The sequence below is a fragment of the Myxocyprinus asiaticus genome, chromosome 48 (genome assembly GCF_019703515.2).
Source record: "Myxocyprinus asiaticus isolate MX2 ecotype Aquarium Trade chromosome 48, UBuf_Myxa_2, whole genome shotgun sequence".
Lineage (NCBI taxonomy): Eukaryota > Metazoa > Chordata > Actinopteri > Cypriniformes > Catostomidae > Myxocyprinus > Myxocyprinus asiaticus.
Window position 1 is genome coordinate 4,755,546 of NC_059391.1, and position 27,062 is coordinate 4,782,607.

Consider the following 27,062-nt stretch of genomic DNA (forward strand, 5'->3'; position numbering starts at 1 on the left):
TGTTAATATCGGTGTTATTTTATTATTGTTCTAATCAAAGAAGCCTTAATTTAAATACCACATCCTTTATAACAATAGCACATTCAATATCTCAGTACATCTGTATATTTCTGAAGTTACCGGGGTGTATATCTAGAGAAAATAAAATAAATATAAATAATCAGCTACAATGATTAACAATCTTTTACAACTAATAGCCAAAAGGGACTTCCATATAAACATAAAATCAATTAATCTAAGGCCTCAGTTCAATGAAAACAAACTGTATGGCAGCTCTGCCCATAATCATCACCAGTAACATCACTTGTTTGTCAATCCAGTAACACCACCATCATCACAATTATAATTAGATTATTATTTTGAACAAAAATACATCATCTTTTATCCCATCACTATAAGTGTAGTCATTTATCTGTGGGGATCCATGTCGTATGAGTTCACGATTCAGTTCAGATCACAGGTACAAAAATAAATTCGCATTTACAACAACAAAAACAACAACAATAAAATGCGAGGAGAGAAGTTCACAGTGATTTTTGTTCTCATGCGTCCAGCACTTGGGTGCCACATCATACTTTATATTTCTCTTTTGCTCTGTCACTTAATATACAGATATGCTGAAAGATATAAAGAGATACAATACAATTCTGATTAGACATAATAATGTAAGAATTTGCACAATATTCACTCAATATACACTAAGTTATGTATTGTACAAATGTTTATTAAATTCCCTTTGCACAGATCAATTTTACATGCAAAAATTGCTATTGCACAGATGTATTTTATATTGCACACTATATACATGGCAGGGGCATAACTAGAGGGAGGGTAGTGTGGGCAGCCGCCCTAGGGCCTGGGTGAGAGGGGGGCCCACAACGATCAAACAAAAGGAACCATAAAAATGACTGCGGGCCAAGGGGCGATGAAAAACAGATCCAAGTTACACCACTGATACATGTACAGTAAGATGAAATTACATATAAAATGCTTACACTCAAATCCCTGAAATATTCATTGTAGTCTAAAGCATATCCCACCAGGAACTTGTCAGGAACTTCAAATCCAATATCTAAAAGGAGAGTACATGCAATTTAAAAATAAGAAACAATATTACACAAACATAAGAGAATGACTGACATCCTTAAACATTGGGGAAATTAACAGATGCTTTTCAGATGGTGTATCCATGGGTGCGTCTCAATCAGCTCCCTAGTTCAGTAGTCAGGGCACTGAACAGTGAGTCGGCCTTTTTTGGGCTGTCTCAATCGCAAAATCGTTCCATTGCACTGAAACGTTTGCTCCATAAAAAATGCCGCAATGCACCGTAAAAAAGGGAGCATCTTTGCTCACTATGTTCCTTTACTGGAAACGTCACAATATCTTCTGAAGTCTCAAGCCATTAGATGGTGAGCACAAGTGTAAATCTATTAAGTACAAGCCTTATTTTCTCTTTAAGGAGATAGTTCACCCAAAAATTTAAATCCTCACTATTTACTCATGATATCTCAGGTGTGTATGACTTTTTTCTTCAGCAGAACACATTTGAAGAAAAATAGAACAATGTCTTAGCTCAGCAGGTCCTTAAAATGCAAGTGAATGGAGATTTCTCTTTTGAAGATCCAAAAATCACAGTCAGCATAAACTTCTTCCGTACGTCACCAGCAGTTATTGTCTTTTAAAGTGACACGATTGCTTTTGGAAAAAGATAAATATTTAAGTACTTTTTTTTAACTCTAAATTCATGCTTCTGGTCAGGAGCGGTATGCACGTGTGATGTAATCGCACTGGGATTTGAAACGCGCGAGAACCAACGCACGTGCGTCACAGCCGGAAGTGCAGCGCAGTTTACACGTGAGGAGGAACGCTGTACAGAAGCTTTGTTGGTTTTGGTTTAGATCTGTATTTATCGGTTTCTTTACTCACAATGGTGCATTTGTATGCTTATCCTGGATGTCTCAACCGAGTACGGAACGTGGGATTACCTCGGTATCATGGCAATGTGAATACGTCACACGAGAGACCGCTTGGACTCCACCCTCTCCTGAAGCATTGGATTATAGTTAAAAAAAAAAAAACGTAAATATTGATCTTTTTTGCACCAAAAGTGATCGTGAGAAGACATTAATTTAACTGCTGGAGTCGTATTGATGAAGTTAATGCTGACTGTCTTTGATTTTTGGAGCTTCAAAAGAGAAATCTCCATTCACTTGCATTTTAAGGAACTACTGAGCTAAGAAATGTTTCTATTTTTCTTCAAATGTGTTCTAGTGAAGAAAGAAAGTCATACACACCTGGGATATCATGAGGATGAGTAAATGATTTTTGGGTGAACTATCCCTTTAAAAGATGGTGCTGATTAATAACAGCTGCGCTTCAATGCGCGAGCTCGTTAACGTGTCACGGGTGATTGAGTCATAAGTGTCCCAATGTTCAGTAGAGGACCACACTTACCAGTGCCCAAATTTGTGTTTACATACACATATTCACGACATAGGTAGCTAGGGAGCTGATTGAGACACAGGGTATGTTCTTGATGATATCATTTTAATGAGGTCATATTTCACCCCAAAAATCTAATGAAAAATTTATAAAATAATGCTGCAAGCAGCGATGATAGGCCCAAGCACCACAGGTCCATTTCCACCTGGTTGCTTTCAGAAAACAATGCAAGGTGGACACATGCGTTTGTCATTTGACATTATTCTAAACAATTTTGAAGCAATTTGGGTAAATATAAGAGAACTATTTTAAAGTCTGTTGTAAGAGCCACACTTGCTGCTGCCAGGTGGTGGCGCTATGACCATGACCCAAAATAGTCACATCCATGTGATTAGCCCCCAAGACTAAACATACATCTCAATTTTGATCTAAATCAAACATTGCACACAGAAGATATAAGACACTTCCTGTTCCCCATTTTCGCAATTAATTTAATGCCATGACAACACCGTTCAATGTATCAAAAATCTGTTCACAATTTAGCATCTTCAATGTCTTGGCATAATGTTGTCTAAATTTGGTGACAGCCTCATGAATCCCCTAGGAGGATTATTTAAAAGTTCAGAGACCGCAATATTAAAAAAAATCAAAAATGGCCAACTTCCTGTTGGGCGGACCTAATGACTATAATTACAAAAGTTCTCCGGCTTGATGAGAACTATGTACGTTCCAATTTTGGTGACTGTAGGTGAAAATGGGGGTGCTACAGAGGTTGTCTTACACACCCATTTTAAACCTGTTAACTGTCACTGGCCAACAGGTGGGCCATTTGAGTGTGGCTAAAAAAAACAAATGCATATCATCAGTGTTCACATACTTGGTATCAAATTAAATTTAAAACTCAACTTTCATCTTCTACAGTCTATTTTGCAATTAGAACATTACAGTGAAAACATTTTAAATTGTTAAAAGAGTGCATTTTTAAAACATGCTAAATGTGAGCGACAGTAGGCTACTTATGTTTCACATTCTCTGCTTATGATCCAATCCAATGATTGAAGAAAAAACAGCATGTATTTCATTAGGCTCGTTTGAGATGGGCAAGTTCTAACCGGCATGCACCTGCCGGTGATAACCAGTGATCGGTTATCGGATTATTATAAAACAATTTGAAGCAATTCAGGTAAACATAAGAGTCATATTTCAAAGTCTGTTAAAAGTGCCACACTTCCTTAGGCCAGTTGGTGGCGCTACAACCGTGACCCACAATAGCCACATCAATGTGACTGATTTATTTTGAAGTATTAAAGTAACTGATATTAAATTTACTTAAGTATCAAAAGTACAAGTAAATTGCATAAATTACGGAACAGTTCATTAAACCCATGGTAACTTATTTCATTGGTGGTGCTCATCATTTACTCACCCTCATGCCATCCAAGATGTGTATGACTTTCTTTCATCTGCAGAACACAAAGATTTTTAGAAGAATATTTCAGCTCTATAGGTCAATTCAATGCAAGTGAATTGTGGCCAGACATTTCAAGCTACAAAAAGCACATTAAGGGAGCATAAAGTTATCCATACTACTAAAGTGGTTAAATCCATATCCTCTGAAGCGATTCAGTTGGTTTTGGGTGAGAACAAACTATATTGTAACTCATTTTCACTGTATATCTTGCCATTGCAATCTCTAGGCACAATCATGATTTCAAGCTTGATTTCACTTTCTAGTGCTTGACGTATGCACAGAGCCCTAGATGGCACTATAGGAAGTGTAATCAAGCTTGAAATTCTGATCTCCAAGGAGACTGCTAATGTCAAGATTTATAGATGAAAAAGGAGTTATATTTTGGTCTATTCTCACCCAAAACCAATTGGATCCATTCAGAAGACATTGGTGAAACCACTGAAGATTTATGGATTACTCTTATGCTGCATTTATGTGTTTTTTTTCGGAGCTTCAAAAGGTCTGGCCACCATTCACTTACATTGAATTGCCCTACATAACAGTGATATTCTTCTGAAAATCTTTTTTTGTTTGTGTTCTGCAGAAGAAAAAAAAATTGAAAGTCATACTCATCTTGGATCGAATGAGGGTGAGAAAATTATGAGAGAATTTTCATTTTTAAACGAACTATCCCTTTAATAGTGCATTCAAGTCACATCAGAATGATCATATTTATGGGATGAGTGTAAATGCCACAAAACACCACAGTCCATAAAAATTGGAACATTGAAGGAGGGAGTTGAGTCATATTAGTGACCAGAACAGAGACTTGTGGTGGTGGGCTCTTTTCATTGAGGCCAATAAGCAACCACCCAGAACACCCTGGCAACTGCATAGCAATGTGCTAAAAACACAGAAAACAACTTAGCAACAGCATAGTAACAACCTGGCAACCACATACTGTAGCAATTCTCAAAACACACAGCAGAGATCACCTTAACAACTGCATAGCATGCCCTAGCAACCATCCAGAAAACCAACATACTGTATGCTACAAAGCAAATATAACACTTTAGTAACCACCAGAAAACTAGTTTTGCTTAGGCAAAGAAATCAGATGGTATGTTGAAAGAAACAAAGCCATATAGTTTCACTTAACTACATCGTACATTGCACTGACTGCTGAACAACTTGCTTTGCATTGAGCCGTGCGCTGCTCCTCTCGATATGCGAGTCCCGCCTTCTTTGATTTGATTGGTCATTTCAAACGACATTGACGAACGGTTTTAAATCACTAAGCATGTTAAAAATTAAAAAAGCTGAATATTTAACCATTATGTTATCCCTGCAACATATATACATTATATATATATATATATATATATATATATATATATATATATATATATATATATATATATATATATTTTAAAGATAGATAATAGGATGATGTTTTAAAGATGTATGTACATTATTAATATATTATTTATATTACGTAAATCAGTACATAGGGCTACTTATGTTATTCAAAAGGAAGAAAAAAATACCTCTATATGTCAGATGGAGCTCTAGAGAGATGGCGAAGGGAGATGTAATGGGTGTTTAAGGATAAAGTTGTCTGTTTTAAACATTTCTCTTTACACAGCAGATGAGTAGGTCACAAAGCATTTTTTTGTTTTTGTTTTGCTATTTCTGCCTCTAGCAAGGGCATAGATTTGGCTCACTCTAAACGTGGCTAAAACCAGCTTCGATGACATCACCCTGTTCTCTCTCTCTCGTGCTAACCACACACACATAACCACTCACAAACATACCCGCACACACATTTGGCGAACAGATAACTTGGTGATAGAGCCCAGCTTTGTCCCTAAGTTATCGTACCAGCAGAGACACGCTCACGACCACATTCTCTGGCCGGAAACCTTGCGTGACGTACTCTCCACGAGAGCCACGCCCGCCATTTTATGCACTCCTTCTCTCCTTACACACACACACACATACACCCATTCACACAAGTACCTACCCTCCTCTCATGTATTATAGGCTTATCTGTTACCATATCTAATCATGTTACTGTTTAGTTTGTAGTTGTAAGTTTATTGACTGCATTGTATTGATTATTAATTGATATTACTGCATCAGTAAACTTTGTTGTTTTTCAAAGAGAAGTGTTTTGGTATTGTTCTGCATGCACCTGTGTTAAGGGCTGACAGGGGGTGTCAGTGCTCGTATTCAAGCCTTCATTGTTTTCGTTTTGAATGTCGATGTTCTCCGGATGTCAACTTCCCTAAGAGAACAATCCTATATTGAGACTGCTATACTGTCTGGTTATTAGTCCCTGATTCCAGAGTTGTGCCTTGGCAATATTAATCCTTATTAATATTCTATTGATTTTGATAATTGATAGTTATCTTTGATGAGTGTTGATTTGAAGGATTAATAAGCTAATGATGATTCTAATCAATGTTCTATAGATTTAAATAATTAATAGTTGTCTTTGATAATTATTAATTACTGCTAATAACCACACCAACTCCTGAACGAAGCTCTTACTTTGGTCATATCGATGCAAACAGTTTTGAATAATGACGCAGAGAGCCCAACTTGAATCTTACGTAGTTTCGTGGAGTGACCTCAGCAACATAAAGTGCGTCTTACATTTTCTGGCATCTTGTTAACCAGCATCGCTTGAATGTGCTGATTTACAGGCTTTTTACCAATGTGTAAATTCGCAGGGTATACATACGTATCACCAAACCATATTATTACAGGGTGTGTTATAGTAGATAAAACATGCTGTATTTTTTTTACCAGTGCAGGAACGTGCACACCGTAAAAAGTCTAAATAAAATTAGTGACATGACAAGGAATTACAATTACTGAAGCTCTGGAAATTGACAAATAAGAACAACAGAAGGTATTTGGCATGTGGCTCCCTCTGGTGGACAAACAGTAAAACAGCCTGTTTTATCTCCATATTTCTAATAGCTAAAAAATTACATTTTATATATAGCTATTTCTTATTATAACTCTAGACAAATTTATGTAATTTTGCATGTGGTCTCAGAATGTTCCTTTCCCCATGTTTATTTTTTATGTTTTTTCCAGTTTCGCTAAGTTTGAAAATTGTGCTAACAAGATAACAGGCCAATTAGTTATTACGGCACACAGCCCAAAACGTATTTGATTATATCTTCAGAATGATTTGAAAAATTAAATTATTTTGATAAATTTGTCTGGAGGGTCTGTAGATGATGTATAACAACTTTTGTGCGAATCATAAAAACGGCCTTGGACGAGTTTGAAAAAGTAGGTTTTAAAAAAAATATTTGTGATAAAGTTTTCTTGCAGGAATGGAAATCCTTATGGCCATATCATTGTGGGGCACAGGTGGATTCAGAGAAGCTACAAATTTGTATTGTAGCCTATACGGTTCCGGGGTTATGAGCAAAAATGCGAATTAGCTAATTATACCGCCACCGTGTGGCCGATTGTCACAAAATGTTATATGCGGCTTCGAGTTGTCACCCTGCTTGTGTATAGTAATTTCCATAACCCTTGGCCATTCCCAATACGAGTTATAAGGTGCTGAAATTTGAATGGCCATTGGTGGCCATTTTTGTTAATTTGTCGACTCGATTTTTAAGAATATTTTAGCATTTGAACCAAAGAAGATGCATATTTAATTTGAACTTTGTCTCTCAAATGGCTGCAAAGTTATGACAGTTTTTTAGTTGTAGTGCCCCCTGGGGCAGAATTGTACGAAACTTTGCTGACATCTTCTAAACGTCCTGTTGACTATGTGTACCGGGATTGATTACATTTGGAGTTTGCGATGAGTAGCTATTGATCAATTACTCAAATCGCATTAAACCAAAGGAATTATATCATTAATATCTTCGGAACAATTTGACGTATCGAAATTATTTTGATAACTTTTTGTCAGAAGGGTCTGTAGATGAGGTATACCAAATTGCATGCAGATCGGACTAACGGTCTAGGAGGAGTTTGAAAAAGTAGGTTGTTCAAAAAATAAAAATGGCAGAAATAATTATAGACAGATATGAATGCCGATTCCAGCCCTTACGGTTGCAGAGATATGAGCCAAAATGTAAAATTGTTTATTACAGTGCCACCTAGGGTCAGATGGGTGTTCGTATGTGCGCCTGAGTAGTTGGGGGGGATTTTGGATCATCCTGCCAAGTTTGGTGTCTCCACGACTTACGGTCTCTGAGTAAGAATGAAAAATCAGTACACTTACAATAGGGTTCCAGCAGCTTCTCTGCTTTGCCCCCTAAAAAAAAAGAAAATCAGTACACTTACAATAGGGTTCCAGCAGCTTCACTGCCTGGCCCCATAATCAGTACAATTACTTTCAGTGCTTGGGCCCTAATAATAATCCTTAGAAGAACAATAGGGCCTCCGCACTTTCAGTGATTGGGCCCTAATAATCCTTAGAAGAAGAACAGGGCCTCCGCACTATTATATTTAGCATTAATAAATGAAGCTTTATTTTAGGACCGTTAAATTCTCATTACCGAATTGCGGGAAAAAAACCAATTCTTATTACCGTGAAAATGAATCATCCTGTCTGGATACGATTATATATATTTTTTATTTAAATTAGCCTAAATTAAAGAAAAAATAAGTACATGATATAGAAATTCTTTACAATTTAAATATTTTCTTGTCTGCATTACAGTAATGAAAAGGACTGCATAGACTACATATCCATTCACTTCTATATCTGTATTTTGATACCTGACTCCGACTGATCAAGAGCAGAAGTCAAGCGCCAATAACTTTTGTGCTCGCAGAATGAATGGATAAAAAGAGCTTATCAGCTTTATGTCTAAAAGCATTGCATAACCACTTTGAGCATGAAAGGATGAGTGTGTGTGCGAATGACATGTCCAATAGTATAAATGCTGGAGATTTGTTTTTCTCTAACCGATTTGGATTAAACAGAAATGCTCATGATATCCAATAAAACCCAGTGATGAGCTATACAAAGGAACTCACAGTCTGGACGGTAGCCTGAGCTCCTGGGTGTCCTTTTCACAAGTAAACTGAAATTATATGACAGGAATTAAATGTTGTGAGAGGTACATAAAACAACAACAAAAATCTAGTGTATTAGGGGTTAAGGGATATACCATATTTTTAAAAGTGAGCAAACAACAGAGGGTCTAATTCACTAACCGCGGGTAGGCCTACTCACGTATTTATGCATGAAATAACACAGAATGACGGCTTCAACAGCAGCATATACCATCAATTAACAACTTTGGAGCTCACAGTAGATCTGTCTTTAAAGGTTTATATATTATCGTTCCAAATGCATTTGCCTATGGAAAAAGTCAATGGGATCTTTACTTCCAGGACCTGTTGCACTCTATAACTGCAGTTCTCATTTAGAACAATGTGTATTCATCAATATTAGAACAATGCTAAGATCACATTTATGTGTGTACGTCTCCCATGGAAATTGTGTAAGAATCTTTTCTGCGTACACAATAACGAATACTTGTGTGCAATTATTAGTGAATGAGACCCACTGTCCTATTCCAAACTGTTAGCTAATGGTGTTCAGTGGAAAATAGACACTAAACCATTCACTCTGATAAATATACTCACATCTGTTGTTAAATCAGTGATGGATGAAAAGCCATTTAACCATTAATGTACATAGAACATCATATCTGACAGAAACCTCTTCCACTTCCATCTGTTCAGCCACATGATGAACAGAATGTGAAATAAATACAGTAGGTATTGTCCAGGCCATGGCAGATCTTAATGGAACAGTTCACCCATAAATTATCATTTGCTCACCCTCATCTTGTTCCAAACCTATTACTTACTTTCTTCTGTAGAACATAAAAGGAGATATTATGCAGAATATGCAAGTGTAGAGCCGAGGAGGGCGGGGCTGGGCTGGAATGACGCACGCCCGGTCCCCAATCAGCCTGATGGGGCGCGCGAGGGATAAAGGCGGCCAGGGGCGACAGTTTGAGAGAGAGAGAATTGCAGGCAGCTGTACTGTGTGTTTATGGTTGTGTGTTTTTGGTTAAGTTTATTATTAAACTATTATTTATATTCTTAAGCCGGTTCTCGCCGCCTCCTTTCCACTGAACCCCCTTACACTGGTGCCGAAACCCGGGAAGGAGGAGGGATTCCCGTCGCAGAGTCCTCGTACCTGCCGTCCACCCAGGGAAGCGCAGCTGCCATCCGACGGGAACGCGGAGGGGTCGAGAGAAGACCGCTGTCTGCGGGGGGAGGAGGGAAGCGACTCCCCGACCGCCTGGAGTGGTAGGGCTGCTGCCAGGGGAGGAGGAGTGTCCCCACGGGACGCCGGGAACGTGGAGGGGCGTTCTGTCCGCTGGAGGTCGGAGGTCTGACTCCAGTCCGCCCGGGGAGGAGCAGCTGCCGTCCGCCTGAGAGGGTGGAGGAGTGATCGGGGACCACGCGACGGCGCATCAGAGAACTGGTGAGTTCCTTTTTCTCTCTCTCCCCTCTCTCTCTCTCTCTGTCGCTCCGTGTTGGCCTTTCCCTCACCTATTTTGTTTTGTTGTTGTTTTTCCCCTCCTGTCTCCTCCCAGGTCGAGGAAGGCGGGGATGACCCGCCGGCAGTTGGGGCGCAAGGCACGCCCCCCGAAGAGGAAGGGGGGGGGGGGTGTACGTCAGGCAACGCCAGGAGGAATGTAGAGCCGAGGAGGGCGGGGCCGGGCTGGAATGACGCACACCCGGTCCCCAATCAGCCTGATGGGGCGCGCGAGGGATAAAGGCGGCTGGGGAGGACAGTTCGAGAGAGAGAGAATTGCAGGCAGCTGTACTGTGTGTTTATGGTTGTGTGTTTTTGGTTACGTTTATTATTAAACTATTATTTATATTCTTAAGCCGGTTCTCGCCTCCTCCTTTCCACTGAACCCCCTTACAGCAAGCTTTCATTTTTGTGACTAGGGGCTATCAAGCTCCAAAAAGTCAAAAAAATGTAATAAAAAAAACACCAAGTACTACTATTTGCGTTAACACATATTCAAACTTGACATCAGCGGAACCTAACGCAATTGGTTCTCACATGTCATTGCGATGCGACATGTTTGAATATGCGGAAGCGTGAATGAAATTTGAGAGCTCTTCCAATTTTCAGTGAATAAAGTCTTAAAGGTGCACTCAGTATTTTTTTCCTTATTTAAAAAAAATTTCTCCTAAAGAAACGAATTTTAATTTTGAAACTTATGTATAAAATCATGAGCTCTCACATGAGATAAAGACTAGTCATTTCAGTAACCATATAAAAGCTATTTTATTCTTCATGGAGAGGGTCCCCTCATGGGGGCTGACATGTTAGAATCACATGACCAGCCGAATACTACTCGCTTAATCTCAGTAACCGCCCTGTTATTGGACAATTTCACTCAGTGAATTTCTACAGTGGCATCGAAAACTGAAAACTATTGCATATAAATAATGCTGCATCCACACCACTACGTGTCAGTGTAAGTTCAGGACGACATAAACAAAAAAATTACAGAGTGCACCTTTAAATTTCAGTCTGTTCCTCACAAAAAGCTACATAATGGCTTTAGTATGAGTGGTACAGTCTATTTCTATGATGTTTTTTTGTCCTTTTTGGAGCTTGACAATTCTGACTAAGATCCTGATTTGTTTCATTGAAGAAACAAAGTCATACAGGTTTGGAATAAGATGAGGGGTGAATAAATGATAACAGAAATGTCATTTTTCAGTCAACTACCCTTCCTGAGAGAAACTTAAAAATAATAGCAAATGAGAAAGACTACTTACCTGGCAACTTTCACCATTTTTGGATGACATTCGTTTAATAGTTTAAGCAGCGTTTCCATAGTTCTTCCTGTTTCAACAATGTCCTGGGGGACAGAAAATAATACATTTGCATTGATTTACAACATCTCACTCCATCATAGGCAAAATGAAGGAGTTGTGTTAGTATGAACACGACAGAGTGCAACAGTGCCGGCCTGCTTTTTTTTAGCTGTCTTGGTTCCGGAAGTATTTTTCCCCAACTAATTTCTCATAGAGATTTTATAAAATCCTTCAAAAGAGTTGTAAGCCGTGAACCAAACCAACCAGCTCTGAGTTGAATCACAACATTGCTAACTTTGATTTGAAGCATAAAAAGTATTTGGAAATCCGACAAAAAGACAAAGATACAAGACTGTGTACTTAACCTCTTTAGTGAGAGAATGAACTACAAACCCATGAAGCATTGCTCATGATGTGATTCAAATCTATAGATTTAAAGTTGTTGATAAGTATACAATCAATATTTAAGTGTATTGCAAAATATAGGATTCATACAAATATGTAAGTCATTTGAGAGTGTAGGGAAACGACTAATTTTTTCATCACAATGCATCTTGCAAGTGGTTGGTCACTGCAGAGCTCTTTGTTGTGCATTGTTGGCTGTGATTCTCTGATTGGTGGAGTGCTTTTCTTCAGGACCATGGGAAGTGTAGTTCTTCACCAGAAATTCCTCTAGTAAACATGATTTTTAAATAATGCAAACTACTGGCTTCAACTGAGGCATATACCATCAATTAACAACCTGGCAGCTCACAGTATGTTTGTCTTTAAAGGTTTATAAGCTATAGTTTAAAATTAATTTGCCTATTTAGATAATGAATGGGTTTTTTACTTCCAGAACCCAACTGTTGCACTCCATTGGCAATGAATATCACATCAAAAAGTGAACCTCACCTCAACTATAATCACGTTCTGCTAGGGCAAGGAAGAAAGAGAGAAAAAAACAGATTGACCATTATATCCAAATAAACTGAAAATTATCATTAAAAAGAACAGTGGAGTATACAACATTCTAATTCAAACTCACTTTGCCAGTAAGAGCAGATAATTCATCTCCACCAATAACTTTTACAGAGTTGGTTGATTGGTCATTCTGGAGAAAAATCAGATAAAAAACGATTTCAATGCAAGATAAGATCTATGAACAGCATCTATGATATGCTGTCCATTACCACAGAAAATAACAAAATAAATAACAAAACTGTGCTTGCAGTAATGCACTTACAGTCTTGTCTTGTGGCTTTCGATAGTGTGTATTTTAATGATTATTTTGCTGCAATGCCTCACCCCTTAGACTTCCATTGTGAGTATATTATTATAAACAATATTTGTGTTTGTTTTTACGAACTGAGGAACGTGGTAGTTGGCAGCATGTCACAGATGGCAGTATGCTGTCCAAGTTGCACTGAACCCATAAAATTCCTTTAAGAAAAATGTGAAGGATACAAGCAGTCCACTACATGTCTGATTAATCACTGGTCAGTGTTAAATATGGACAGTAGCATGCATAAGACTACGCCAGCGAATGAGCTTGTGCTGTTAAGTAAATAATGCGGTGATGTAGTTGTAGAGCTGTAGATTTGGCACTCACTGAGTAGCTCTTTAGTCTAATGAAATCCACAGTCAATGGCACAGACTCATCACTGTTTTGATTCAGTGTCTTGATGTAGTCCATCAGGTCAGCAAAGAATTTATACCCTCCTTTCAGGACACACAGAGCCACGATAGGATGTCCACCCATGTCCCGAACAATATCTCTCGCCAACCTTTCAGTCCTGTAGAGAAGTTTTTTTGTAGATCAGTAGATAAATGTTTTTTATATTTGAGGTTTTTCTTCAAACGGCGACCCAACACTGCCCCAGCATTTCTTATCATACACAAGTTAACAAAAATCTCCTTATAAAACAATCAACCATTGAAATGTATTAATAATACCACAAAATATCCAGGGTGTGCTGAGTGACTCCAGTCAGGATTCCTAAGCAACCAATTGGCCCGGTTGCTAGGGTGGGTAGAGTCACATTGGGTTAACCTCCTCGTGGTCGCTATAATGTGGTTCACGCTCTCGGTGGGGCGTGTGGTGAGTCATGCGTGGATGCTGCGGAGAATAGCGTCAGCCTCCACACGCTATGTCTCTGCGGTACCGCGCTCAACAAGCCACGTGATAATATGCGCGGATTGACTGTCTCAGACGCGGAGGCAACTAAGATTCGTCCTCCGCCACCCGGATTGAGGTGAGTCACTACGCCACCACGAGGACCCAGAGTGCATTGGGAATTGGGCATGCCAAATTGGGGAGAAAATCCCCCCCCAAATAAATAAATAAATAATAAAAAAAATACCATGAAATGCATAAGCCCAACCACTTGTGAAATTATTAATAAGGCTGACAAAATAAATAAATCAATTTTTAAAAAGTCGATTTTAAAAACGTCTCTTAAATTTTGATGGTTTCATGCTCTTGGCATTTTTGGTTTCCACCCTGCAAAAATGACTCGTTTTGAAATTGGCTACATTGTGACATCAAAGTATAGTGTCGTTTGCAAAGTCCCCACCACCTCCACAACATACGTAATTGTCGCAGCCGTTGAGTTGACAGAGAAAGTGGCTGGGGTACTGAAACACTGAAAGTGGTACTATTGTAACTATAGTTTGTTTGTAGTTTATGGCAGTAAGGCTACCTGCTTTCTCATCTGTCTCGTATTAGCAATGATGTCCCATAATTTCGCCAAAATGAACGCTCTGGGACGCGCACTTTTCCGGATTTAAGATGTGAATTTATCAAGTGAGACCCCCTCCCCTGGTCATCGGCGAATCACTTGAGGTAGATTCCCCAGCCCAAGAACATGTCTTATTACCTGACATGGGATGCGTATTGAAGCCGAGAGATTAAATGGGGAATCCCACTCTGACTGTCCCTTATAACACTCCCTACAGCTGGATACACATTTATTTACCCTTCACATTCATAGCTTGCATTTGACTATTTTCACTGTTTAAATAGCGTTATTTAATCTTGTATGCCTGATAAGTATTGGGGAGAAACAGTGTGGTGGTTTTGTTCCATTTTCTATTGTTATTTCAGTCAAACAACTGTTGCAGTTTGATTGTGTGCTTCACATAAACTGGGCTATGTGTTCATATGTTCATATCAATGATTGCCTGGACTGAGTGCTTTTGTAAATCGCTTGCAAGTTTTCATTCTTGGAAAATACAACTCCACACTTGTAATTGCTGGAGGGCGTCTACATTTCAATGATGTTTCTGCCAGTCATGGTGTAGTAAAAGTGTTTAAATATCATAAAATAGCATTGTGTGACGAACAGAGCGACAAGTGTTTATGAAATTATAATCTGCCATTTTATGTGTGATTTTTGATAAAGTGAAAAAAAATGTATTGTTGTAGCACCTCTAGTGTTCATTTCACTACCATGACACGTTAAAAATCATTTTGCAAAAATGTCAGTATTGTAACGTGATTTTACATCAAAAACAAAAGATATAGTAAGAGTTTTCTCCTCCCTTTAAACTTTGATATGCCTATTTATTTTGCTATCCTAACTATACACAATAAAATTATGTTAATTGCATTTTTTATTAGCATTTAACATAATTTGTCCCTGTTGCTCACAACCTGAAAAGACCTGTGACCTGCCAGTCGAGAACCAATGACATGCATGCATTCATTAAAACTGGCTCAAATAATGCCAGAATGTCCATGGAGAGATTCCTGTGGAAATTAGTTAAACTAAGAAATGGGAAAGCCGAATTCAAATCACATGCCTCTCCTATCCACTAATGAAATAAGGGTCAGTGATGGACATCATTAACTAGATCTACAGGAGGAACACAGGGCTCTTTTACCAGTGGGGGCATTCTCCGGCTGCATCAATAACGCTGCAGAGTGGTATCATTTCACAAATGAACACTTCCCAATCTCATCAAACACAAACAGATAAAATCCTGTATTAAAGACAATGAAAATAAGGGACAAACCAATAGACCATCACTGTTTGTGCAGTACTGAGAAAGTAATTAAACGTACCTATCTTTAATGAGGCCGTTGGGTATTATGACACTGTCCAAATCCTCCTCATAGTGTTTCGGTACACAAAAAAGATCCAGTTCATGCCCCTTGCTGTCATCAGCTATCTGAAATAACAAATAATATTTTACATTTTCAGGTGATAAACAGTTATTATATTTAGTCTCGTTATATTTCAGTATATAGAGGGTATGTTTGAAATCAAATGTTTCATATAATGAAATTAACATTATGAACATTATATTATGCATCAGAAAGGCCAGTTTGCTGAGTGCTGATGTAAAGGTGATGGTAATTAAAGGAATATTCCAGGATCAATACAAGTTAAATAGTAAGATAGTTCACCCAAAAATGAAAATTTCTCATTAGTTACTCACCCTCATGATATCCCAGGTGTGTATGAATTTATTTCTTCAGCAGAACACATTTGAAGAAACATATAAAAATATCTCAGCTCAGTAGATCATTAAAATGCAAGTGGATGGTGGGCCATTATTCGAAGCTCCAAAAATCACAGATAGTCAGCATAATCGTCATCCATACGACTCCAGCTGTTAAATTAATGTTTTCTAAAGCGATACAAAAACTCTAAATCATTGCTTCCAGTAAGCTACATGAGAGGGTGGAGTCCAAGCGGTCTCTCGTGTGACAAATTCACGTTGCCATGATACGGACGTAATCTCACATTCTCCTCTCAGCTGAGACATCGAGGATAAGCACACAAACGCACCATTGTGAGTAAAGAAATGGATAAATATAGATCTAAACCAAAACCAACGAAGCTTCTGTACAGCGTTCCTCCTCCACACTTGTAAACAGCGCTGCTCATCCAGCTGTGACGCACTTGCGTCAGTTCTCACGTGTTTCAAATGCCAATGCGATTATGTCACACACACGTACCGGAAGTACGATTTTGAGTTTAAAAAAAGTACTTAAATACTTATCTTTTTCACACCAAAAGCAATCGTGTCGCTTTAGAAGACTTTAACTTTACCCACTGGAGTCACATGGATGACGTTTATGCTGACTGGCTGTGATTTTTGGATCTTCAGAAATCTGACCACCATCCACTTGCATTTTAAGGACCTACTGAGTAAAGATATTTTTCTATTTCTCTTCAAATGTGTTCTGCTGATGAAAGTCATACACATCTGGGATTTCATGAGGGAGAGTAAATGATGAGAGAATTTTAATTTTTGGGTGAACTATCCCTTTAAGCTCGATAGACATTATTTGTGGCATAATGTTGATTACCACAAAAATTAATTTTGACTTGCTCCTCTTTTTCATAAAAAAAAAAAAAGTGTTCCAGTGAGGCACATACAATAGAAGCGAAAGGAAGCCAATCTCTAAACTGTTTCAAAAGTATAGCCACAAGACATACACTGATCAGCCACAATATTAAAACCACTGACAGGTGAAGTGAATAACATTTATTATCTCATTAATATGGGAGGTCACGTGACACCATACAGGGAGCAGACGTGTGAGCAACGAGCTCTGTGCACTTTGCTAAATTTTTTATTATTTTTATGTGATAACCTGGTGAAATTCGATACAGTCAGTTACACATGTGGTCTTTGAGGTAAAATATGGCAAAGAAGTCAAAATCCTCAGGCTCTGGAGACATTAAAAGACACTTACGTGCTCAGGATGAAAGCCCCATCAGGCCTACAGACCGGGGACTCGATTTGGTTGGTGCAATGAGAGAGGAGATCCAGCGTCAACTGTCCAACATGTCGGTGATGCTGATGAGGATTCTTGCTGACTTGGAGGATCTCGATGTTATACGTCGATCGATTACGGCGATGGAAACAAAATTCTCTGAGTTAGTCACAAGAGTGATGGATGTTGAGAGACAAATCGATTGTCTTGAGTCATTGGAGAGGGAATTACCCGCTAATCCACCCGTGACCAAAGTTGATTTGGAATGTGTTCTTGGAAAAATTGAAGATCTTGAGAATAGAAGTCGCAGGAATAACGTCCGAATTGTTGGAATTCCTGAGCATAAGGAGGGCAGAGATATGGTGAAATTCTTCGATGAACTCTTCCCGAGTCTGCTCGACATTACGGGCCGCGGGCTGGAAATCGAGGGAGCTCACAGAGTTCCGGTGGGTAGATCTACTGAGGGAAACAGGCCCCGATCAATTTTGGTCAAATTTCTGAGATCATCCGATAAAGATCTTGTGTTGTGCCAGGCGAGGAACAAGGGAAGGCTTTCTTGGAAGAATCACAGTATTTTCTTGTTCCTGGACTTAGCGAATTCGACAAGAGAGAAACATGAGCGATTCAAGGAGTGTAAGAAACTCTTGCATCAAAGAAATATCGTTTTTGCACTGATGTTTCCGGCCAGACTGGGAATAGAGATGAAGGACTGTTGCAAAGTATTCACATGTCCGAAACAAGCACTGTCTTTTATACAATCTATGACCATTGGGGTATTTCTCATGTAAGTGGATCGACTTGCTGTTCATTGACTCTACTGTTGAAGGAAGTTGGGCATCATTTTTGTTTCTTTTTGCGTTGCCTCCGCCTGGCGGCTGGAGTCTGTTTGGTGGAATAACACTTTTCCTTAAAGAATCATTTGCATTGATGGAAGATGACTTCTGCACTGAAGTTCCCGGCCAGATTGACACGGTTTATAGCGGCTGGAATTTTGTTTTGTGGAAGAACACATCTTTGAGTCAGTTCCGTGAATGAATCTATACGTTACATGTGTTTATGATGCCTATTGGCAGAGGTTTGTTTTATAAAGTATTTTCTGTTATGTAATTTTGCCTTACAAATTTGTGAGGCAAAATTGAGCAATCCCATGGCAAAGTTGTCGTGGGGGCTCTTGCAGGCTTGCATGGACCTTTTGAGTTTGGAGGGATTGACGCCGGTTGGCGCTCTCGTGCGCGGGGTTAATGCGCACGTTTTCTTTTTTCTTTTTTGGTTCGGGGGGGGAGGGGGAGTTCAGGGTTTGAATGCTGCACTAATGGGGATTGTGGTCTGTATAATCTTGTTTTTGACACACATTTTTTTTCTATTATATCAAGATGTCAATTGTTAATATGAATGGATTATCCCTCTCCACATGGAATGTGAATGGGTTGGGGCACCCCATAAAAAGAAGAAAGGGTGTTACTTTTCTTAAGCGTATGAAATATGATATAGTGTTTCTTCAAGAAACACATCTTTCCCCACAGGAAGCTGAAAAATTTGGGAAGATATGGGGTGGACATTTTTTTTTAGTGCTGGCTCAAGTAAGAGCAGGGGAGTTATTATATTGGTAAATAAACATTTACAATTCAAATGTCTCAAACAGTTTAATGATAAATTAGGAAGAGTCATTATTGTTTTAGCAGAAATTCAGGAGCAAAGTCTGATTTTGGCTAATATTTACGCACCTAACGCTGATGATCAGGGCTTTTTTATAGATCTTGAAGGGATGTTGCAAGCCGCTGGCACACCTCATGATATAATTTTGGGAGGAGACTTTAATCTTTTGATGGACTCAGTCCTTGATCATAGTGAAGCGAAAGTGTATAAGCCCCCTAGAGCAACAGTGACACTACACAGGAAGTGTACAAATCTTGGTCTTGCAGATATCTGGCGACTTTTGAACCCATCTGGTAGGTACTATACATTTTTTTCATCAGTTCATAAAATCTATTCTAGAATAGATTTTTTTTTTTTTTTTTTATATTTAAGTCCCTCATTTCATCTGTAGGCAATTGCTCAATTGGAAATATCTTAGTCTCAGATCACACCCTGGTGAGTTTAGAGATGTTGCCACATACGGAGAAAAAGAAATCATATAGTTGGTGCTTTAATGTATCCCTTTTGCAAAATCCTGATTTCCAACAAATGTTAAAGGCTGAAATCAATGTTTATATGGAGACCAAGTGGTCCTCAGTATCCTCTGTGGGCGTGGCTTGGGAGGCACTTAAGGTGGTTCTTAGGGGTCGGATCATACAGTATGCCTCATTCCTCAAAAAATCCAAAGCACAAGAACTTGTGTAATTGGAAGGGAATATTAAAAGGGCAGAGGCAGAGCTGAAATGTCATATGTTGTCTGATGGCCTCAGAGAATTTACCCAATTGAAATATAGATATAATGCTATTTTGTCTCCAAAAGTGGAATTTTGGTTATTCAGGACAAGACAGTCATACTTTGAGTCGGGGGACAAAGCAGGGAAGCTTTTAGCTAGATATATAAAACAGAGAGAGTCTTTTTCTACCATTCCCTCAATAAAATCTTCTGCCGGTGAAATATTTACCTCGACCAGTGATATTAATAATGCTTTTAGGGAGTTCTATTTTGATCTCTATAGTTCCACATCTTCATCTACTGGTGAAATTTTTTGGATCCATTAGAACTCCCTAAACTGACGACCGAGCAAAAAAAATCTCTCTTGATTCTGAGATAACCTTGGAGGAGCTTGAAGAGATAATTAAGTCCCTGCCTACAGGCAAAGCTCCGGGGCAAGATGGATCTTGTGCAGCAGAATTGGCTCCACTTTTGCTAGAAGTTTATACAGAAGCATTAAACAATGGAAAGTTTCCCCCAACCATGACACAAACCCGGATCAGTCTGATTCTTAAAAAGGACAAAAGATCCAAGCGTGTAAAAGTTACCGCCCAATTTCCCTGATCCAGTTAGATGTAAAAATTTTGTCAAAAATTCTGGCTAACAGATTAAGTTATGACATCTCTTATACACATAGATCAGGTGGGGTTTATTCGGGGCCGTAGCTCTTCTGATAATATTAGGCGTTTCATCAAAATCATGTGGTCAGTGGTGAATGATCAGACTCCAGTCGCTGCCATCTCACTCGACGCTGAAAAGGCATTTGATATGGTTGAATGGGATTATCTTTTTAAGATTTTGGAATGTATGGGTTCGGGAGTACATTTATTGGTTGGATTAAGTTACTTTATAGACACCCTGTAGCAGCAGTACAAACAAATGGATTAATTTCAAATAATTTTACTCTGAATAGGGGCACCCGGCAGGGTTGCCCACTTTCCCCATTATTGTTCTATCTTGCCCTGGAACCATTAGCAGCCGCGATAAGAAAAGAGGATGATTTTCCAGGGGTGATTGCAGAAGGTGTGGTGCATAAGCTTTTGCTTTATGCAGATGGTATTTATTATTTGTCTCCGACCCTTCTAGATCTATGCCTTGCCTCCACAGAATTATGAATTCTGTTCTCAGGATACAAAGTCAATTGGTCTAAATCTGAAGCTTTGGCACTGACAGCATACTGTCCAGTAGCAGCTATCTAGCAGGGCGCTTTCCAGTGGCCCAAACAGGGTATTAAATATTTAGGTATTTTATTTCCACCAAATTTTTCTGACTTGGAGTTAATTTTGTCCCTCTAATAAAAAGATTTTAGAGCGATGTGGACAGGTGGGCTTCACTACATTTATCGATGATTGTGAAGGTCAATGTAATTAAAATGAATTGTATTCCAAAATTCAACTACCTGCTACAGTCACTCCCTATAGATGTCCCCCTCTCTTATTTCAAGCAATTTGAAAGTATAGCGAAGTCCTTCATTTGGAATGGTAAGCGTCCCAGATTGCACTTCAACAAATTACATAGGCCGATTGACAAAGGTGGACTAGGCCTACCCAAGATTTTGTTTTATTATTATGCTTTCGGTCTCAGACATTTGGCTCATTGGTCACTTCCACCTGAAAGGGCCCCTCCTTGGTTTTGTATTGAACAAGAAGTTCTTGCCCCTATTTCGCCATTGCAGGCGAAATCAACCTATCAAATTAACTGGTGAATTTAAGTTACACCCAGTCATCTCGCATTTGAACTCGGTATGGATAAAAGTGTCCAGAGTGTTTAATTCAGACATTTTTTTGAATGCTGCTTCGAGCATATGGTTGAACCCAAAATTATGTATTGATAAGTCCCCCTTCTGCTGGTCAGAGTGGATTGTCAGGGGGGTTGCTGCACTCAGTGATCTATCTGAGAATGGAGTGTTGAGGTCCTTTGATAATTTGACTCAACATTTTGGGATTCCCAGATCTCAGTTTTTTAGGTATTTACAGTTGCGCCACCTGCTCTGTACTATTTTTGGGAGTAGCGTACACCCCCCTAGAGCGGCAGATACTTTGGGAGAGGTGCTTGCTGCTTTTGGTAAAAGGACATGAGGCATCAGTGTATTACACTTTGCTAATTCAGAGTTTGGGGAATGGAGCTTTAACTTCTATTAAGAGATTATGGGAGAAAGATTTTAATTTGGTGTTGGAGGATGGGGTGTGGGCTGGGATTTTAAAAAACATCAAGTCTGCATCTAGAGATGCAAGGGTGTGCCTTATGCAATTTAAGATTGTGCATTGATTTTATTGGACCCCCTCTAGAATGTATAGGCTTGGTCTTAAAGACACACCCACCTGCTGGAGATGCCAATCGGAAGACGGGGACACATCCCATGTTTTTTGGGGATGTGTTAGGATACAAGAGTTTTGGTTGAAAGTACAGAGGTTCGTATGTGAAGTGGTCAACACACGGTTTTTGTTTTGCCCCAGATTGTGTGTTTTGGTGGATGGAGCGGTCCTGCATTTGTGTGTCTTTGTCAGTTGACTTCCGATCACCGACTTCCGAGAGTGCATGTTTGAAAAAATATTTTTGATTTCATGTGGTTTGAGGTTGTATTTTCTATTATGTCTGTGTGATTTGCTGCATGAATCAATAAAAATGTGTTATTAAATTCTCATTAATATGAGAATTGACAGGTGCCTAATGGCGCCTGTCAAGGGGTGGGATATATTAGGCAGCAAATGAACAGTCAGTTCTTGAATTTCATGTGTTGGAAGCAGGAAAAATAGGCAAGCGTAAGGATCTGAGCGACTTTGACAAGGGCCAAATTGTGATGGCTAGATGAATGGGTCAGAGCATCTCCAAAACGACAGGTCTTGTGGGCTGTTCCTGGTATGCAGTGGTTAGTTCCTACCAAAAGTGGTCCAAGGAAGGACAACCGGTGAATCAGCGACAGGGTCATGGGTGCCCAAGACTCACTGATGCGCGCGGGGAGCGAAGGCTAGCCCGTCTGGTCTGATCCCACAGAAGAGCTACTAGATTTGCAAATATATATATATATTTTTTTCAAATATTTTTTTAAACTCACAAACACAACTCTGTCCAGCATTAATTTGTGAATTTCACACATTTATTTGTGGATCGCTTCCTGTGCATTTGCGGATCACTACACACTTTTGTCGATTTTAAAACAAATCTAGCATCAAGATGTGCACACAAATCTACAAATATAGGTGGACTCCACCCATTGTCTACTCAAGCCAATCAGATAACATCCACATTACTCTGACAAATCGTAGCATGTTCTATCTTCAACCAGTCACGCTTCATTTTACTATCAGCGTGGGACCAGAGTCACAGTGCTCTCATGAGCATGGAATCAAGCACGTACAGATAAGCTCCAAGGCCGCAAACTTTTAACGAAACGGACACCATCAGAGGAATGCTGTGATTTAAGGTTCATATCATTTTCTCTCAGTTATAAACATGTGTAGTGTCTTGTTAAATGTCGACAGCTGAAAATTGCTCATTGTAGAGTGTCTTGATCATTGCCTTTATAGCTAACCTGGCTGACTGTATGAGTCTGCTATTTTCATTTTAACCAAGTTTCTTGACTGAAATGTGTCGTCAAATCATTTACTCTTAATGTTACATGGCAGATCCAAACGGACACACTACTAAATACTACAAAAGATCAGTAGTACAAATAGTGTCTTTATAAAATATGAATCATATTAGATTATCTTAGGAGCACAAACCATAAATTAATACCCCATATAACAGTGTACAAGATCCACTATGGCATTAATTTTGTTTCACATTATATTAATGTATAAAAAAAAAAAAAAAAATTTAAGTCATATTTCAAAGGATTTATATTTTTAGCACTTAGTGTTATGGCAGACCAGTCCAATGTTACTCACAAGAAATAATAATGTTAACCCTGTAAAACTTACATCATAAGTTCAGTAAAAATGCACATCCCTGCACACGCTCACATTAAACTCAAGCGTCAGCTGCTAACTGACAGATGCACGAGAGAGAGAGAGAGATGATTTTGACTCACACAGATTCTGCTGTTTTAAGCGTCTCCTCTATTCACACCCCGAAATTTAAGACATCTTGTAATTTATTTAAGATACTTAAGACATTTTATGGACTTAAATTTTAAAAAGTAAATGTAAGACTTAAGGACCCATGGAAACCCTGTACAGATTTAAAAAATAAAAATAAAAAAAACTTGAGGGCGACTAAATGACAAAATTTTCACTTTTAAATAAGTCAACCCAAAGACAATGTTATGGTTTATTTAAATTTTGTATTGCACTTTCATTTCAAGACATGACATTGTAACTTAAAAGAAATCTGACATAACAGAAAAATAAAGAATCTCATATTACACATTTTAAAAGGTGTCCTGTATTGCAGCTGGAACCACTGAGTTTTGGAGCAGGTGAGTCAAGTGTTCAAAGTTGATGGGCAGTACACAGGGGAAACATGTGAAAAAGATGGCAATAGCTAATGAGTCAATTGTCACGGTCAGAACATGATGCTGTATTTTATGAAGGGAATGCAAAAATGCAAAATTCTAATAAATATTACCTTACAACTGCTTTTATTAAATACATTAACATAATGTGAAACCAAATTATTGGCATAGCAGATCTTGTACACTAATTTATGGTTTGTGCTCCTAAAATAATCTAATATGATTCATGTTTTACAAAGACACTATTTGTACTATTGATCTTTTGTAGTGTCTAGTAGTGTGTCTGTTTAGATCTGCCATGTAACATTAAGAGTAAAGGTTTTGACGACAAATTTCAGTCTAGAAACTTGGTTAAAATTAAAATAGCAGACTCATACAGTCAGCCAGGTTAGCTATAAAGGCAATGATCAAGACACTCTACAATGGGCAATTTTCAGCTGTCAACATTTAACAAGACACTACACATGTTCATAACTGAGAGAAAATGATACGCACCTTAAATCACAGTATTCCTCTGATGGCGTCCGTTTCTTTAAAAGTTTGCAGCCTTGGAGCTTATCTGTATGTAACTGATTCCATGCTCATGAGAGCACTGTGACTCTGGTCCCACCCTGATAGTAAAACGAAGCGTGACTGGTTGAAGATAGAACATGCTACGATTGGTCTGAGTAATGTGGCCGTTATCTGATTGGCTTGAGTATACGATGGGTGTAGTCCACCTATTTGTAGATTTGTGTGCATGTCTTGATGCTAGATTTGTTTCAAAATCAACAAAAGCGTGTAGCGATCCGCAAATGGACAGGAAGCGATCCACAAATAAATGCGTGCAATTCACAAATGAATGCTGGACAGAGTTGTGTTTGTGAGTTAAATATACTTGTAAATACTTTTTTTTTATTTGCAAATTTCATTTTATTCATTTGTGAAGTCACTTTATTTTTGTGAAACTCCTAATATATATGTAAATAACATTCTTTTTATTTGTGAACTCATTTGATTTTTGTCTCCTTACATTTATTTGTGGATCTCATTCAATTTATTTGTGAATCAGCTTTCTAATTGTAAATATCTTTCCATTTGTATGTATAACAGGGGGGTTAAAATGGCAAAGGAGGCAGCGGGAACCGGCTAAACATTCAAAGTAATGTTTAATGAAAAATTAAAGACAAAACATAAACACACACGGCAGCTGCATGTGGCTCTCTCTCTCCCAAACTGCTGCATCCGGCTGCCTTTATCCCTGTCCTCGGCTGATTAGCCTGATTGGGGACCAGGTGTGCATAGTCACGGCCCGGCCCCGCCCTCCTCCTCGTCATATGTTAATATGCAGCAATTCTATCTCCATATCCATGCCTCGATGGGTCAGAGCTGTTTTGGCGGCACGAGGGGGACCTACACGATATTAGGCAGGTTGTTTTAAAGTTGTGGCTGTTCTGTGTAAATAATATGCATTTTAACATCATTTTAGTGTGATAAAATCGCTTAAAGTTGTGTAAAGTTATATCCAATTTTACAACTTTGTTGCCATGGCGACGAGTTAAAATAAATTTTTGTAGTAATCTGCATTAAGCCACAAATGCTGTCGATTGAGCTTAACTTGTATTGAACCCGGATTATTCCTTTAACGGGATAGTTTGTCAATTTTTTTATTACTGCATAACATTTACTTACCCTTATGTTCCCCGAAAACGTGTTTTTTTTTTTTTTTTTTATCTCCATGAAACACAAATGGAGTTATATTATAGCAGAATATCCATATAATGCTAACATTCGCAGCAATGCCACAGAATAATTATTTTTGAAAAGAACCATATTTTGAAGAACCTTTTTCAACTACAAATAACTTTTAGTGTAATGTTATGTTTCCACGGATGGTGAAACATGCTGATAAAGAACAACAACAAAAAAAAAGTTAGGAATGTAATGCATGAGTCATAAGGAGCAAGTTTATGGTACTTTTTATCCATTTCAGAGCACCATATACTTTCATTGACTGGAAAAGAGCAGCTTGGACATTCCACTAACTAACTGTTTTTTCCGCTGCATACGCTTTTTAAACGACATGATGGTGAGCAAATAAAGACAAGATGCATTTAATTTTGGGGTGAACTATCCCTTTAAACACTGCACATTGCCTTGGCAATACATCAGCCTGTGAGTACAAACTGGCTTGGAACGCGTTCAATTTAATTACAAATTACGCGTTCGCGTTTATAAAACCACTCTACATGTGCATTAATATAGACTTTAATTCAGACTAATTAATTCTGATGTGCAGGCGGAAAATAAAACTGCGTGATCAATATAAAATAGTTGATATCCTATGGAGATAAAGTGCCTAACTACACCTCATCAACCTGTTTGGAAAGCGATATCAGGTCGAAACGCAAAACCCAATCCATCTGACGCGCGTCTCACAAGTCTGGTTTAAATAAAGCAACAAACTGCGCTGGTGTCTCTTACCTCTAAATAAGAGGCCATTGCGAGATGTTTGTCCTTCAGGATGGTGTCTGTGGACTCATACTTCAGGAGTGCGGATCGGTCTGCTCGCTTCTGTGTTGGCGCTGCTCTGCATGAAGTCAATGCGACGCGTCCTAAACCCTGACGTCACAATCCATTTGACCTTTTAATCTGAATGACCAGCGGCAGCCTGCGCTTTAACTTCACAGAAATAGAGTCAGTGCATATCCATTCCAGCGCTGGATGAGCTTGATGAGCTGTGTGCTTATCCTTACAGGAAATAAAAAAG

General features: G+C 38.7%; 1 protein-coding gene across 3 annotated transcripts; it reads right to left on the bottom strand.

Moving 5' to 3' along the window:
- Nucleotides 1–27,062, bottom strand: LOC127437473 (hypoxanthine-guanine phosphoribosyltransferase-like). Of its 3 annotated transcripts, none has more exons than XM_051692414.1 (9): nucleotides 26,777–27,058; nucleotides 15,786–15,892; nucleotides 13,332–13,515; nucleotides 12,768–12,833; nucleotides 12,635–12,655; nucleotides 11,702–11,784; nucleotides 8,915–8,961; nucleotides 996–1,072; nucleotides 1–617 (listed from the first exon to the last, which is right to left on the bottom strand). In XM_051692414.1, the coding sequence occupies exons 1-9, from the start codon at nucleotides 26,792–26,794 to the stop codon at nucleotides 570–572; spliced, it is 651 nt and encodes a 216-aa protein (XP_051548374.1). In that variant the 5' UTR covers nucleotides 26,795–27,058; the 3' UTR covers nucleotides 1–569. The 3 variants fall into 3 exon arrangements, 2 of the variants coding, with proteins under 2 accessions (XP_051548374.1, XP_051548375.1); XM_051692415.1 differs by having other exon boundaries at nucleotides 12,635–12,652; nucleotides 26,777–27,054; XR_007896564.1 differs by lacking the exon at nucleotides 1–617 and adding an exon at nucleotides 9,530–9,620 and having other exon boundaries at nucleotides 1,000–1,072; nucleotides 26,777–27,062.

Bases quoted from the DNA above. Each gene is read 5' to 3' on its own strand.
- LOC127437473 (XM_051692414.1), bottom strand. The intron at 12,656-12,767 runs GTGAGTTTGAAT...TCCTTGCCCTAG, and splicing joins TATCTGCTCTTACTGGCAAA to CAGAACGTGATTATAGTTGA. The intron at 618-995 runs GTAAGCATTTTA...TATATCTTTCAG, and splicing joins AATATTTCAGGGATTTGAGT to CATATCTGTATATTAAGTGA.